Source organism: Schistocerca cancellata, chromosome 8 (genome assembly GCF_023864275.1).
Source record: "Schistocerca cancellata isolate TAMUIC-IGC-003103 chromosome 8, iqSchCanc2.1, whole genome shotgun sequence".
NCBI classification, from domain to species: domain Eukaryota; kingdom Metazoa; phylum Arthropoda; class Insecta; order Orthoptera; family Acrididae; genus Schistocerca; species Schistocerca cancellata.
This window is the reverse complement of record NC_064633.1, coordinates 532270671-532287605: the sequence shown is the minus strand read 5'-3', so window position 1 is coordinate 532287605 and position 16935 is coordinate 532270671. Positions and strand designations below refer to the sequence as shown.

General features: G+C 41.1%; 1 protein-coding gene across 1 annotated transcript in view; it reads right to left on the bottom strand.

Moving 5' to 3' along the window:
• The window catches only part of LOC126095670 (odorant receptor coreceptor-like), a 186462-nt gene that overhangs the window by 56041 nt on the left and 113486 nt on the right, over nt 1-16935 (bottom strand). Inside the window, exon 5 of the mRNA XM_049910426.1 lies at nt 8120-8275. Coding sequence (XP_049766383.1) covers nt 8120-8275 — 156 coding nt within the window. The remainder of the gene's footprint in view (nt 1-8119; nt 8276-16935) is intronic.

Here is a 16935-nt window from a genome sequence, read left to right as displayed (position 1 = left end):
TACTGTATTTTCTTCTTCTTCTGATTGCACATTATTTTGTTCCGGTATTTGCTGTACTTGTTGTTTGAGGTTTTCTAATTCTGACTGGGGTATCCTGTTATTTTTGATTATTACATGGATCTGATCAGCTAGTCATTGTTCTGGTCTTTGTTTTCCTTCTAGGGTGGTTGCAGGAAGCATATCCTGCAAAACACCTCTATTTGGATTTAAATCATTTTCCAGTTGGCTAGCAGTGTCGTTACCATTGTGGGCGGGCATAGGGTTCAAGTGTCGTCCCCGACCATGACGGCGCTTGTCCGAGGCTTCTTTAGTTCTGTCCTGAACCAAGTAATCACACTAAAAGGGGGGTTAGCCCTATTAGTGGTTTGTTCTTTTCATCGCCTTTTACGACTGGCAGAACATACCGGAGGCCTATTCTTTTCCCGGGCCTCCACGGGGTTTATTATTATTATTATTATTATTCTATCGATGGGATTGTGGAAACATCACATCTGTTATCATTATGGAAACAGTGTAATTCGAAACTGAACATTTAACAACTAGCGGTGTCAGGATGAATCATACAGACCAATATCTGTCACAGGGGTAATGCCGTTAGATGGAACAACGCGCAGGACTGATGGCGTGTTTATACTATATGCCCTGTCCACCAGACAGGGACTAGTTGCAAGTGAAGTAACGTGCCCATGATAGTTTGCAACGTATGTGCATACACACATCAAATTTTCTCATTGTAAATCTCTAAACCAGTGTGGCAGACGTATGGCATACACAAATGAGGAATATGTTGATATGCTTCTGGTCCTTGGTGCATCTGATTACCGGGCTGGTGTTGCCACTCATGAATATACTGCTAGATATTCTCGTCAATGCCATCCAGATAAAAATGTGTTTCGTTGTTTGGAGCTGCACCTTCAGGTGTTGGGTTCTCTCCTTCCACCATCACGACAGAGGTCGTCCGTGGACTCGCCATATGCCAGCTACTGAGGGAGCTATTCTGGAGGTCATACGTCAAGAACCTCAGTGAAGTACACGTAGCATAGCAAGACAGCTGTGTGTCTCGCAATGCACGGTCGTTAACGGACTGCATGAGCATGGGCTGCGCCCCTATCATTATTCTTTCCCGCAACACGTGCCTCCTGCAGATCGCCATCATCGGATGCAATTCTGTGAATGGTTGCAACAACAACAGGAAGCCAACGATGACTTTGTGAACACCGTAATATGGTCGGATGGAGCAGCATTCACCCGTGATGGTGTCTTCAATATGCACAATGCCCACCATTGATGTGAAGTTAACCTGCATGTCACCTGCGACCATGGATATCAAGTTCGATTTGCTATCAACATCTGGACCGGAATATTGGGTGATAGGTGTTTGGGCCCCTACATGTTGCCTGAGTGGTTGACTGTGTGAAGGTATCATGCATTAGTCTCAAACTATCTGTCTGATGCACTGGAAGATGTTACACTGCATGTTCAGCAGAGGATATGGTTCCAACATGATGGTGCTCCTCCACACTCTGGTATTAATGTGTGACAGTATTTGGACAGAACATTTCCAGGGAAATGGCTCAGACTTGGAGATCCAGTTGTATGACCAACACGTTCGTGTGACCTAAATCCCCTGGGTTTCTTCCTGTGGGGACACGTGAACAAGCACTTGTACTCTACTCCACCTACAAACGTGGAAGAATTGTTACGGTGTGTTCATGCTGGTCTTGTTACTGTGGATGCACCTTTGGCGCAAAGGGACCAGAGCTGTATGATCCGGCAAGTTGCGCAATGTTTGGGCGTGGAGGGACGTCGCTTTTAGAATCTGTTGTTCTGAGGACAACGTATTCTGTTGTGAAGGTCATGCGGTCCTTAATATGGACGTTATTATTGTCACTGCTTGCTAATGCATGACATCTTAGCGCTCATATTACATGTAATATAAATGACAAGTAGATGTTGTGTTACTGTATTGTGTTATCATCTTTAACATCTCGAAACTGGTATTGATTTTGTAGTTATTCTGACAGGTTATTTGTTTCAATTGTCTGTTTCATATTTGTCTAACCACATATTTGTTATGTTCAGCGGTATAAAATGTCGTAAATTTAGGATACATGTGACCTACAAAACGGTGTTTATAACAGCAGGAAATGTCAGAATGGAAAAGAAAAAGAAGAAGAAGAAGAAGAAGAGGAGGAGGAGGAGGAGGAAGTGTGTCCCAATGCAGGATTGCGCCCTCGATCTCCTGCATGCTAACACAAAACAACTTTGTCCACTGCACCAACTGTACAACACAACTCTTATATGCCGACAAAGATAGTTAGCCTACATGTGGTCACAGTGTTGCCAGATTGCCACTCTTTGATGTCCTTTTACTGTCGCCTATTCTTGCCGGCCAAAATTTTGTGAGGGACATTTTTTTATCATTGGCCTGTGAGGAGTTGTGCTGCGAAGTCTGAGTGTGCGAATTTTGTGTGTAGCACTACAAATAGAAGCTGAGTATCAGATGGATAGACCAGATGGCTAATGAGGAGATATTTGCTTAAACTGGATAAAAAAGAAATTTATCACATAACCTGACATCAAGAAGGGATTAGTTGCTAAGGCTCTTACTGAGACATCAAACTTGATAATGGAGGAAAGTGTGGAGAGCAAAAGTTGTAGGAGCCCAATACTTGACGATAGTAAGCTAGTAAAAGTGGATGAAGGTTGCAATAGCTATGAAGAAATTTGTACAGGATAAACTAGCGTGGAGAGCTTCGGCAAACCAGTCTGTAGACTGAAGTCAACATAAACAACAATTTAGTAGTTTCCAATTCTATATGTGCTGACAGTAACTACCTATAAGCTCAACATACCTCTTTAAAGTAAATTTGCAATTCCAGTTAACTATTAAATGTTGAATGATTGTTATTTGAAAATAAATGTTGCTGTATATGAGAATGAAGCAGAATCATCCATAGATATATCTGTTATATACAGGAAAACCTCGTTTTTTTATGTTCCTGCATTTTACATTTTTTACATTTCTTACATTAATTTCTGTTGGTTGCAACAGAAGTCCTATTCTCCTGTACAGTGCTTTCCTGTCATAAAGGATTCCATGTCACAACATTTCCCGTGTTTTAATTTTTCTTTGATATTATCACAATCTTTAACATTGATTTTCATAGATATTTCTACAAAAAGTACATTGTGTTCCTGCTCAATGTCAGCTTTAGAACAAAGCAGAAAACGCAGACTTTATGCAGAGTTATTGATCATCAAATGTAGCATTAACATGGTAAGCAAGATTTCCATTGTTGGCATGTTGGGTCACAGCCGTCTGTGTTATAGGTTTGCAGTGTTTGTAATTATCATTAAGGCAGTGACTCAGCATACTTTCCCACTCTTACAATCTGATGATAGTGACTCGAGTAGCAACCTTCCTTCTGCTCATTGGTTTGTATTACTAGAGCTTTAATTTAATTTCAAAGTTTTTTATACAAATAAACATTGCTTTTGAAGAGTGCCATCTCTATGATGGGCTTTTACAAATCATTGTTACTTCCACATGGAATACGTTACTGCATACTAGGCACACGGCCTTAGGTTGGTATGACCATATCAGACGTAAACATTCCCCCTCAAGATGCACCATAACATGACTACAATTTCCATCTTCTTTCTCATCCTGGATGTCCCTGAACTGAGTGACCTCCATGTCAGCAACAGGCTGTAGATTTCATGGCTATTGTTCTTTGTTAACAAAGACTGCCATCTTAAGCATTTTAATCAATACTGTGTCACGAATTTTATTTGCTGTAATTTTATAATAATTATCAATATGAGTCTCACTTAGAACATGAAAATCTTTATAATGTTGTTTCATAAAAGACTTTTGCTTCCGTATTTTATTTACATATTGTGAGTATCACAAAGGCAGTGGCTGAGTGCTAACACACACAAACACAAGTTTCTTTCTTTGTTCTGATCATGTCTAATAGTGTAAATAAAACATAGAAGCAAAAGTCTTTCAGGAAACCACATTAAAATGATATTCATGTTCTAATATGAGACGTATTATTGATAATCATTACAAAATTACATTAAATGAAACTTTTAACACAATATTGGTTAAAACACTAATGTTGGCAGTCTTCATAAACAAAGAACAATAGCCATGAAATCCACAGCTTGTTGCTGACAAGGAGGCCACTTGGTTCAGGAATGTCATGAGTGGGAAAGAGAGTGGAAATAGTTATCATGTTACAGAGCATCTTGAGAAGGAATGTTTACATCTGACATCTTACCAAGGTAAGACTGTGTGTGTGCGTGTATGGCTTAGCGTATTTCACGTGAAAGTAACAACAGTTTGTGAGAGCCTGTTATAGAGGTGGCCATCTTCAAAAGTGATGTTTATCTGTTTAAATGACTGTGAAAGTAAATTAAATGTGTTGTAACACAACACAGTGAGGAGAATGAAGATCCCTGCTAGATTCATTACCATAAGATCTTTTAAGTTGCCATGATTGAAAACAGAACAAATGAACCATAATGCTAACAAAGATCCTGAAAAAAATAGTACCATACTGGTAATAATAAACAAACAAGCACTAGTGTAAAAGTCACGTTCTGTACTAACTTGAATCAGTGCCTACAAGTGAAATGATCAGCAAAGACAGGAAATGTAGTTCTCTCGAAGAAAAACTTATGATTCTACAATATACTTTCTGACTGGTGCAATGCCAATAGCCTGTCTATGAACATAAATAAAACACAGGAATTAAACATTTCTTAAAGGAATTAAACATTTCTTATAACAATAGAATCACCTTAGAGACAGTTCCTGTAAAGTTTCTTGGCATTGTTTTGCAAAATAATTTAGGCTGGCAGGCACATGTGAATTACGTAACACCAAAAATTTCTAAAGGAATATTTATGCTCAGAAAATTACAAGGAACAGTAGACGAGAAAATTTTGCTTTCTGTCTATTATAGTTATATTCACTCTCATTTGACGTATGGGACAATCTTGTGGGGATATAATTGCTACTCAAAATGCTTATTTACAGCCCAGAAAAAAGCTGTCAGACTGATGTGTAAAGTACTACCTAGAACTCACTGTAGAGAATTATTTATTAAACTTAGTATTATGACCTTGCCATGTATATACACATTTCAATGTCTCTTGCACATTAAAAAGAACTTGTTTAGTTTTGATCTGAATTCTGATGTACATAGTTATAACATGACACTGTAATGATGTAAGAAAAGACTACTGCTCATATACCAAAACTCTAAACAGCTTCAAACACACATCTGTAAAGCTATTTAATAAATTACCAGAGTCAGTTAAGAGTCTGGAGCTGAAAAAAAAATTAAGATATTTGTGAGAAATTTATTAATTCAAAATTGTTTTTGTACAATGGAAGATTTCTGTGAGCATAATTTCTAACATAGACTAATTATTTGTGTATTTATTGTCATTGTTGTTTGTAAATTTATTGATGTTGCTTATACAAGCTTTACATCCCTGTAAATGTTTCGTTGTTGGGCAATAAAAATCAATCAATGTGGAGATTCATTTGTCAGATCACAAGTTCAGTTTGCAAAAGACCTAGGACATTCTGCTTTCACCTTGAACACAATTGTAGAAATCAGCCCACCATGAAACCAATGCGAAACCGTCTGATTCCATGGCAAAATGTGAAAATATATTCAGCCATCAGCATGTGATGGTTTGGATAAACTCATTGCAGAGTGGTTTGCTAGCACAAGAGTGTCGCAGCTTCTACTTGATGGCAACATACTGAGAGAAAAGGCGCTTCAGTGTGCTGCAAAAGTGGGTATCACCAACTACACTGCACTGAATGATTGGATCGATAATGTAAAGCTTCTCATAACATTGTTTACAACCAACTGCACAATGAAATTGTAAGTGTAGAAAGCAGAACTGTGAAACAATGGAAAAAAGAACTGCAAATATCCTTAAAGATTTTGATTCAAAAAATATTTGTAATGTCGACACAACTGTTCTTTTTTATAACTTATTACCAAGTAAGACCTTATGTTTTAAAGGTGAGAAATGGGATGGAGGGAAACTGAGGAATCAGAGAATAACTACTTTACTTATGGTCATCACTGATAGGTCTGAAAAATTGCCTCCTTTGATAACTGGTAAATTTAAAAAGCCAAAGTGTTTAAAAATTTGAGAACTCTGTCTACTAATTATGATTCCAACAGCAGTGCATGGATGACTAGTCTCATCTTCATGTCCACCAGGCATGCACTCGATGGTACAATGGGGGCAAAAAATAGGAAAATAATGTTACTACTTGACAGTGCAGCACACTCTTGACAGTCTGCAGCTCATAAATATTAAGCTAGTGTTCCTGCTTCCTAATTGTATGTGTGAGCTTCAGCCATTAGATCTGGGAATCATTCATTCATTTAATTGGAATTACAGAAAAATGCTTCCCATGAGGCTGTATTTATGCAAGATGCCCCAAAATCTATGACCATATCACTTTTGGATGCTATGCATTATGTAGCCAAAACATGGATGGCTGTGACTCTTTTTACTATTTCTGACCATTTTGTGAAAGCAGGATTTAAGTTCACACACTCAAAAACAAAATGAACCACTGGAAGAAGATTTGTCAGAGCCTACAGATTTTTCTGTAATAGGCATATTGTCTACATTTCAAGAGCCTGTCAGAGTCGACACTTAAGTGGTGCCAGCAGTAGATAGCATCATCACCAAACTTGTGAAGAAGGGTAGAGGAAGGTGACTGGTGAAGAGGCTGATGAAGATGATAACCAAGAACCAGTTGTGCCAAGCAGTAGAGAAGCTGTAGAAGCTACTAACATTTTGAGGCAGTACGTGTATAAGGTGGTGGTGATGTGTTTGCTGCTTTGTAGATTGTGGAGAGACAGGTAGAGCTAACTGCAATTAGAAAGCAACAAAACAATTGATTATTTCAGATTTTCTTAAACAGGCAAAATTTAAATTGTTTTACTTTCATATTTTGAACAACAGAAGAGAAATTGATTGAGAGAGTAATTTATTCATTTTCACTTGTTGTGTTTCCTATGCTTTACTGTATTTTACATTTTCCTGCATTTTACACTTTTTGGGTCAGTCCATTGAAAAGTGTAAAAAGGGGGTTTTACTCTGTGTGTGTGTGTGTGTGTGTGTGTGTGTGTGTGTGTGTGTGTGTGTGTGTGTGTGTGTGTCAGCCTATCTGTCTGTCTGTCTGTCTAGAATCTCCTCCCAAATTGCCTGGATCAATTTCAACCAAATTTGACACAGAAGCAGCATACCTCACGAGTATTAAGACTGTGAGGTTTATAACCTACTAGCTCCAATAGGGTGGAGGTACAGGCAAAATTGTTTTTTCTCCAGCCCCTGGCATATAGGGTGTCCTGCATGGTAGGCATGTTGTGTTGTAGTGGTATCGGCCTGCTTTATTGACCTGCTTTCCATGACAGCCTGAACCTCAGAGGCAAATAAATGATTTTCAAGCCCCTGATGTGCAGCCCTGCCCTACATGACAGACGTGTTTTGGGAATGGTATTGGCCTGCTTTCGTGAACTGTATTTCAGGATCTGCAGGTTCTGATGAGCATGGCTGAGGACAGGTTCAGATGGATAGAGGAGAGGATGGGTAGATCAAGGGGGAAGAGGCAATGGGCAGAGAAAGGAAAGGAGGGGGAAGCATGAGACAGTTGGAAGGTGTAGAGGGTAATGGGCAGGTGAAGAAGGAAGAGGGGGAGGCAGAGATGGAAACAGAGGGGGGGAGAAGGATATAGTCAGATGGAGGGTGGGGGAGGAGATATGTTCAGAGAGAGGAGGTGGAAGAAATGGACAAAGAGAGGGGGAGAAGGATATGAAGAGACAGAGAAAGTGGTGAGGAAAAAATAGCAGGTAGAGGTGGGAGGATGAGGTCGACAGGGGGGGGGGGGGAGGGGGGAGTGTGTTCAATATAAGTGTCAAACGCATACGCGGGTGAAGCTGCAGGAAAAAGGCCGGTGTTGTCAGATATATCTCCCTCACTGTACTGCGTCTTAGGTGTACATGTGACCTAGTCAGCTGAAACAGGATTCTTTACTGTGTATTGTAACATGAATCACTTTACTTACCTCACTAAAAGTGTCAAGGTTAAGTCCAGCTATTTTTCCAACCGTGATCTGCTCAGGCTGCCTGGCTCGAAGCACAATGATATGTAAAGTGCGTTTCACGCTTTCTGAACAGTGATACCATTCTGATTCATATGCAGCCTGAGACACACTGAGTTCCTGAAAAGAACAGAAGATTGCCTAAAACTGACTTTTATAACAGTAATAACTGTATAACAGATAAAATAATTTCCATTTCTAAAATGTAAGAAAAGATAGATATTTACTATAAAGGTGATATGTTAAGGTGCTGACATGCATAATTAAAAGACATTTGCACAAATCTTTTGGCCACAGCCTTTGTCAGAAAAAGAGAAACACACACACCATTCATTCACACAAGCAAGCTGACATGAGCAAGCACATCTCGTGCACACTTGGACCGCCAATCCAACAAAAATGTTCAAATGTGTATGAAATCTTATGGGACTTAACTGCTATGGTCATCAGTCCCTACCAATCCGATAACTTGGACCAGAATGCAACTGCCATGTGGAATGGAAGCAGTAATCTGGCTGGAGTGGGCAGGGAAGGAGAAGGGATAACAGCGTATGGGTGGATGGGTGGGAGGGGGGCGGGTGGGGGGGGGGAGCATTGTCTGGCAGAGTGTACAGGGACTAGAATGTGAACAGGTGCAGTGTCATGAGCTTGAGGGACAGGGAGATGGGGAGATCAGAGCGAAAAAGATGATGAGAGTGGGGAAAGATGGGCGGCTGTGTTGACAAAGGGCAGCAAACAAACAAGTGGGAGATAAGAATGGGGAGCAGGTGACTGGACAGAGAGGGTGGTAACTGTTGAGTGGAGGGTGTGAGACAACATGTTAATGTAGATTGAGGGTGGGATAGTTACGGGAGCAGAGAACGTGGAATTTGGATAACTCTGATCTGTGCAGTTCAGAAAAGCTGATGGTGGAGGGGAGGATCAGATGCCTTGGGTAATGAAGCAGCTATTGAAATCAAGTGGTTTGGCTGCATTTTGAATCATAAGGTGGTCTACTTTGCTCTTGGCCACAGATTGGTGGTGACTGTTCATCCTGGTGAACAGTTAGTTGGTGGTCATACCAATATAATGAACTGTGCAATGATTGTAGCAGAGCTGGTTTATGACAAGGCTGCTTTCACGAGTGGTCTGGCTCCTGATGTGGTTGGATAAACCTGTAACAAGGACTGGAACAGCAGGTACTGGGCAGATGGATCGGGCAGATCTTGCAAGTGGGTCTTCCTCAGGAATATGATCCTTGTGGCAAGGGTTTGTTATTGGTATGGCACAGGGATGGACTGGTATATTATGGAGGTTGGGTGGGCATGGAACACCACTTTAGGAGTGGGAATTATCTCAGGAAGTATGTCCCACATTTCAGGCCATGATAGGTGACCAAAGTCTAGGCAAAGGGATGTGGTTCAGTTGTTACAGTCCAGGGTATTGGGTAGCAAAGAGGACACTCATTTGTGGCTGGTTCTTGAGGGATGTGGGAGGATTTGGGGTGTGAGGGGGGAAATAGCAGAGGAGATCTGTTTGTGGATTAGGTCTGGGGGATTGTGCCCGTCTGTGGAGGCCCTGGTGAGACCCTCAGCATACTGCGCAAAGGAGTTCTTATTACTGCAAATATGCTGTTCCCGGGTGGTCAGGGTGTATGGGACAGATTTTTGGTGTGATAAAGATGACAACTGTCGAAATGCAGGTACTGTTGGTGGTTAGTGGGTTTAATGTGGACAGAGGTGTTGATAGAACCATCAGAGAGGAGGAGGTCAATGTCTAGGTAGGTGGCGTATTGGGTTGAGGAGGACCAGGTGAAACAGATGGGTGAGAAGGTGCTGAGGTTGTGAAGGAATGAAGATAGGTTGTCTTGGCCATGAGTCCATATCATGAAAATATATACAATGAACCTGAACCAGCCTAGGTGTTTGGCATTTTGGGAGCTAGGAAGGTCTCTGTTAGATGTCCCATAAGCCAATTGGTATAGGTGGGTGTAATGGGTTCCCTTGGCAGTGCCGCAGATTTGTTTGTATACCTTCCCTTCAGAGGAGTAGTAGTTCTGGGTTAGGATAAAATTAATTACATTTATGAGGAATGAGGTAATGGGTTTGGAGTTTCAAGGATGTACTAGAAATCAGTATGCGTTGAAGAAGATATACAGGTAAAAGTCAATAAATTTATCTCATAAAAAACAGCTTAAAATATACTCTATGTCCCAGACCTTTAGGATCAAAATTATACTGCCTTACAAAAAACTGAAGCACCCCATGGGAAAGGAGGAGGAAAGGAAATGAAACTTACTGCATTTAGAGTGCGTGTGATGTTATTTCATTGATTACAAAATCAATTCATAAGAACTTAGCTGTCTGAGCCTACTTAATAATATGATGATGCACCCTCTCTGGCCTGGATGCATACACTGATTTGGCTGACAGGGTGTGATAAAGTCTTTGTATCCTCTCCTGAGGCAAGATGGCCCATAACAGTTGCAAGTGGTCCTCAGTATCCTTGACAATGGCACTGAAACAGAGTTGATGTCCGAGCTGGACTCCCACATGTTCTGTCAGGGACAGATCTGGGATCTTGCCAGCCAATAGAGTACTTCAGTGCCATGCAGACATTTCATAGAGATACATGCCATCTGTGGACTAGCATTGTCCTGTTACAAAAGACACCACGATACTATTGGAAGAGAGGTAATGCATGAGAATGCTGGATATCTGTGATGTACTGTTGTACATCAGAGTTCCCTTGATCACTACCACCCATGACATGAAATTAGATGTGTAGACATCCCTCATCATGATGCACTGTCTAGTTTTCCAACTAGCCTACATAGTGGTTGACATCAGTTAACAGGTGCAATCCAGCAAAACCTTTGCAACAGCCCAAGCCACATTGTAAGTTGATTTGTTGCAACTTGGGTTAGTTAGTTAGTTAAATGTTCCACTGATGATTTGCATGATAGATCATGATGTTGAGGAACAAGTGAATACACATTCAAATTACAACTTAATTTGTAAATCCAATATACTGAATATTTAATTTCTCAAAGATTTTGGAAAATTCTGTCAGTAGTGAAACAGACCAGAAGTTATTGACATCTCTCTTATCAACTTTCTTATAGAGGGGTTTAATGATGGCACATTTCAATCTCTCTGGAAAATACCTTGAATTGGTGACGCATTACGTATTATATGAGAGCAAATCTTTAGTGTTCTGTTGGAAACACTATCAAATCCAGATGAGCTTTTATTTTTGAGTGAATAATTAATTTTCTTAATTTGGTGATAGATTAGATGTACTTTTCATTCCAGTTGATCCATATGAGGAGGTCCTCACATTTATATGACTGAATTTGATGAGAGTTGCTTTTTCAACAAACTGCTGTGATTTTTCTCTTGAACTGTTTGTCCCTATATTTTCTGCTACATTTATGGAGTGATTATTAAATAAATTTGCTGCTTGTGACTCATCATTTAAAGCACTTCCATTTAATTCAGTAGTAATGTTATCCTGTTCTTTGTCTGGTTGTTTGTTCTCTTGTTTTGCTATATTCCACATAGCCTTAAGACTGTTGTCATACCGTGCAAGTTACTTAATTTTTTTAATAACTTATCACTGCAATTCTGAGTAGTTTCTGTAATATGCAACTACTGCAAGATCTATACTTGTTCTTGCCAACAGATACATTTCCCTTTTCCTTTCACAAGATACTTTAATCCTCCTAGTAATCCGTGATTTTTTACATGGCTGTTTAATGTCATTTCTTATTAGCTTATGTAGAAAGTTATTTTCAAATAATGATAAAAATTTATCATGGAACATATTAAATTTTATTTCAGTATTTGTTCATTATAAATTTCAGCCCAAGCCATCTCCATTTCACAGTTCTTAAAAACATTTGTTCTGGAGTTGCTAATTATTTTAATTTCCAGTGAGGAGTATTAGTACTGCAAGACGCTGTCTTATTTATCCTAGCTAACTATGCATCATGATCATAGAGAGCATTTTTTTCTGGGTATGCAGTTATTTTGGATTGGATTGTTTGGGGGAAGAGACCAAACAGCGAGGTCATTGGTCTCATCGGATTAGGAAGGACGGGGAAGGAAGTTGTCTGTGCCCTTTCAAAGGAACCATCCCAGCATTTGCCTGGAGCGATTTAGGGAAATCATGGAAAACCTAAATCAGGATGGTAGTACGGGTGTTTGAACCGTCGTCCTCCCAAATGCGAGTCCAGTGTGCTACGCAGTTATTTTCATGCTCTGAGTTTCATCGAAGAAAACATTATCAGTTGGGTCGTACTCTCTTTATCTTGAAATTGTAGGGTCCAGGTGAGGTTTCCAGATCTTTTTTCTATAAGCTTCCTGCAGAAAATCTACATTGGATTCACCAAAGATTATAGCTGTTTGCTTTTGTATGACAATGTAGTAAGAAATCTGTCACAAGCTGGGACTGTTGTACTTGCAATCTTGCTATTGTGTTCTTGTTCACAACGAGAATAAGATACGCACGACATATAATTCTGTCAAACACTTTATTTATTCAAGAAGTTGTTGTTGTTGTTTTTTTAGTTCACATAACAGCAGGAAAAACATTATGAAACATTTACAGTGGCAAGAATATTACGAGTTTTTTGGTAACTAAGTGAGGAAACAGTAACAGTAACAAGAATACCAAATAGTCAAATCAAATTATTAAATTCATGGAGCCTAAAAGTCAAAGCAAATTAAGTTTTAGGGAGTGCACGCTGAGGCAAGGAGAAAGCATCTCACAGTGCTCCTGGCAGTCAGTGTGCAAACCCTGTTGACATGCGCTGACCAAGCAACTGATTAACTGACATCTGTTTCAGCAGACACCCAATGTTACTACACCAGCCCCCTTCAGGAAAGCAGAGCACCATCCTGACGTGTTCCGGGAAATGTACCCATCATTTGGAACGCGTTTGCCGTTCAAGTAGAGCTTGTGATGGTGCTGGTGGAGGTTGCCGGGTGGCAGGTGGAGGTTTCACCTGATTGCGTTGCAGATGTGAATGTGAAGAGTCTAGTAGGGTTTCACTCTATCAATGGAAACAGTATTCATCTTGTCCATTGATGATTATATCAAATGTTTTGTCACCCTTAATGACAATACGATGCGGACCAGTATATGGCGGTGTGAGTGGTGGTTTGACACCCTCTACTCGCAAAATTACATATCTACAGGATCGTAACTCTCGGGGTATGAATGTTTGCAATGTACCATGGCATCATGCTTGTTGTGGTCAGATCTGCATCAGCCTGTCTCTGAGGTGGGTGACAAATACAGGTGCACTAACATCGTCCAGAGAACTTGCATGTGGGTCCACAAACTCCCCGGGAAGCCATAGGACTTCTCCATATACCAGTTGTGCCCATGAGGCTTCTAGATCTGGTTTATACATGTTATGTAGGCCAAGCAAAACCAGTGGTGAGGCAGAGGTCCATTGTGATTCATGGCACATTAAGGCCGCTTTAAGCGATCGGTGCCAGCATTCAATCATGCTGTTACTAGCAGGATGGTAACTTGTTGTTGTGTGATGCTATGTGCCACAAAATTTACTTAGTTGGGCAAATAGGTCAGATTCAAACTGCTGCACTCTGTCTGTGGTTATAAGAAGTGGACAACCAAACTGGGCTATCCAGTGTGGCACAAATGCAGTGGCTAGCATCTTGGTAGAAATGTTATCTACCGGAATGGCTTCTGGCCAGCACGTGAATCAGTCTGTTACTGTCAGTAGATAATGTTGTCCTTCTGAAGGGAGCAGCAGACCTACAACATCAACATGAATATGAGCAAACCATGCTGTTGTGTCTGGAAATTTGCCCACTGGCGCAGAGACATGGCGAGAAATCTTGCTGTGATGGCACTGTATGCATCCATGAGCCCATATGTGACAGTCTTTTTATATTCCAGGTCACACAAAACGGCTAGCTATTAGTCTAATTGTTATCTTTACACTGAGGAGACACAAATTATGTAGACTTTCGAAGGCCTGCTTGCATAGCACCATAGGAACGAGCAGACAAGTTTTCCCTGTTGAAACAACACAATCTAGCTTTCTGTTTGTAGCTGGAATGTCGACTGGCTGAAGTTGAAGGCCAGACATGGCATCTTGTAAACAATCTCGAAGTTACAGGTCAGACTCCTGTGCTTCGGCTAGCTGTGCGAAATCTACAGTCTTCATGATACTGCTCACCCAGGATAGACAGTCGGCAATGACATTGTCAATTCCCGATATATGCCATACACCAGTACTGAATTGTGCGATGAACTCCAGTTGATTATATTGTCTCGAAGAACATTTGTCCTTATTTTGCCAAAAGGCATAGGTGAGGGGCTTATGGTCTGTAAAAAGGACAAAAACTCTAGCTTCCAGTTGTGTACAAAAATATTCAATGGACTCATAAACCACCAACAATTCACAGTCATATGTGCTCCATTGTTGCTGCCCGGGAGATAGCTTTTGTGAAAAGAATGCGAGAGGCTGTCAGGCTCTGTGTACATACTGTTGCAAGGCAGCGCCGACTGCCCCATCTGGCTAGCATCTACTACCAGCACGAGAGGTGCTCCCAAAGCCGGATGTGCAATAAGGGCTGCATCTGCTATACTTTTCGTGGGCACTTTGAACACAGTTTTCATCGACTGTCCACAATAATGGCATTTGGCGTGTAACCTTGGGATCCGCTAAAGCTGCGGTAAGAGCCTCTTGGAGTTCTGCCGCATGACGCAGGTGATGTTGGTAGAAATTAAGGACTCCCAAGAATCGTCACAGTTCTTTAGTAGTTTCTGGCTATGGAATATTCAATATAGCCTCTACTTTTTCTGGTAATGGCAGTGATCCCCTTGAAGAAATCCGGTGGCCTAAAAAGGTAACCTCTGTTTGGCCAAAAACACACTTCGAGTTGTTCAACACTACTCTGTATTCATCAAGGCATTTAAATACCCCAAGCAGGTACTGTTTGTGTCCTTGGGTTGCTGAAAAGATGAGTGTATCATCAAGATATGCAAAACAACACTGCAAGCCTTGCAAAATGGAATCTATAAATCTTTTCCAGCATTTCTCAATCTGAATGTCATAAACAGGCTTTTGAACAGACCAAACAGCCTTATAATGGCCATTTTCGGAATGTCTCTTTTTGGCAACAGGAATCTGTGTATAAGCCTTTGTGCAATCTAATATGCTAAACATCTTTTTTCCATTTAATGCATAATTATAATCTTTCAAGAGACGAACAGGGTACCGATCTGGTATTGTCCTAGCATTCAAGGCTCGGTAATCACCACAAGGATTTCATACACCATTCTTTTCTGGCACTAAATGGAGGGGTGACGATCAAGGCCCACTAGATGGGCAAATGAGGCCTTCCATCAACATTATATTAAATTCCTCCTTGGCCACAGAGTATCGGTCAGGAGGAAGACGCCTAGGTCTACACGAAATCGGAGGGCCTGTGGTAGTATTGATATAATTTACAGTGTTGTGACATACCTTTTGTGGGCCCCAGGAGGCCTTGTGATACCTGGGAACAACTCTAGAAGTATGGTATACTCATCACTCTTCAACTGGATCAGTTTGGCATTGTGTACTGCCGAGCTACATCGGAATCCATCAGCAGATAGTCCCATGACGTTGTCTTTTAGGCGGGTGTTGGCAACGTCTGGCAGCAGTCGATAATGTGGTGAGAAATCTGCTGTGATTATAGGCTCGGTTATGTCTGCCACAGTGAAATTCCACTTCAAGGCACGACGTAATCCCAGGTCCAACATGATGTGCTGCATTCCATACATCGCGATGGTTTAATTATTATCCGTGGAAAGGCAAAACGAGGTGGGTGGCCAATACTTGTGTAACTGGGTCCATGGCAAAATACTTAAGTCAGAACCCATATCCACCAAAAACTTGCGCCTTGTCTTGTGATTACAAGAGACACAAGGATGACGACCGACAGTCTGGAGCAGTTACTTCTGCCTGTCACTTACAACTGAGAAAGGTACACGGCAAAGCACACTTGTGCGCCTGCTCTCTGAATTTCCTGTGGTACCAACACGTCTGCTCAGGTTGAATCTTTGGCCACAGCGAAGTTCGCTGAGGAACAACTTCTAGATCTTCTGCAGAATCATCCTCTAGTGTACCTGGCGGAGAGTATTTCACCCATGTGCTTACTCAGCACATCGATCTTGCTCAAAAGACTGTTGTAATCCGCCCGCATTACCACCGAGGTGCTATTACAGGCTGTCGTAATTTCAGGGCAGGAGGTTGGTACGATGGTGTCTTGAATTCAATCCACCACGTCTGCAGTGGCATCTAGCGACATATCCATTTGTGATACTATAATAGCCTTCTCCTGTGCCAGCAGATCGCTGCTCCACAACGTGCGTAGTAATGTATTGGGCACCATGCATGTGTCAACCTTGCTTCTTAAATGATAAAGGTATTGTGATGGTTTTGTGTCACTGACATCCTCTTGTGTGACAACGTGCCACACTCATTCTTCCTGCAAAGCAGACATTCTTCGAATTAATTCAGTCTTTAACTTTGCATATGCTTCCATATTTGGAGGTGAAGTTATAATATCTTGAAACTCAGCTGCATAGTGAAAGTCCGGCTGACTGCCAACCAGTGCGAACTTAGTGGAGTCGGTGGTCACTCCGGCCCAGAGGAAACTTGCTTTTACCTGTGCAAACCATAACGCTGGGTTGTGGGGCCAAAACAGCAGTAGCCACATGGCCAGTCTTGATATGATTGGCAGGTCAATCCCCGCAGCAGTTTCCAATTCTTGACG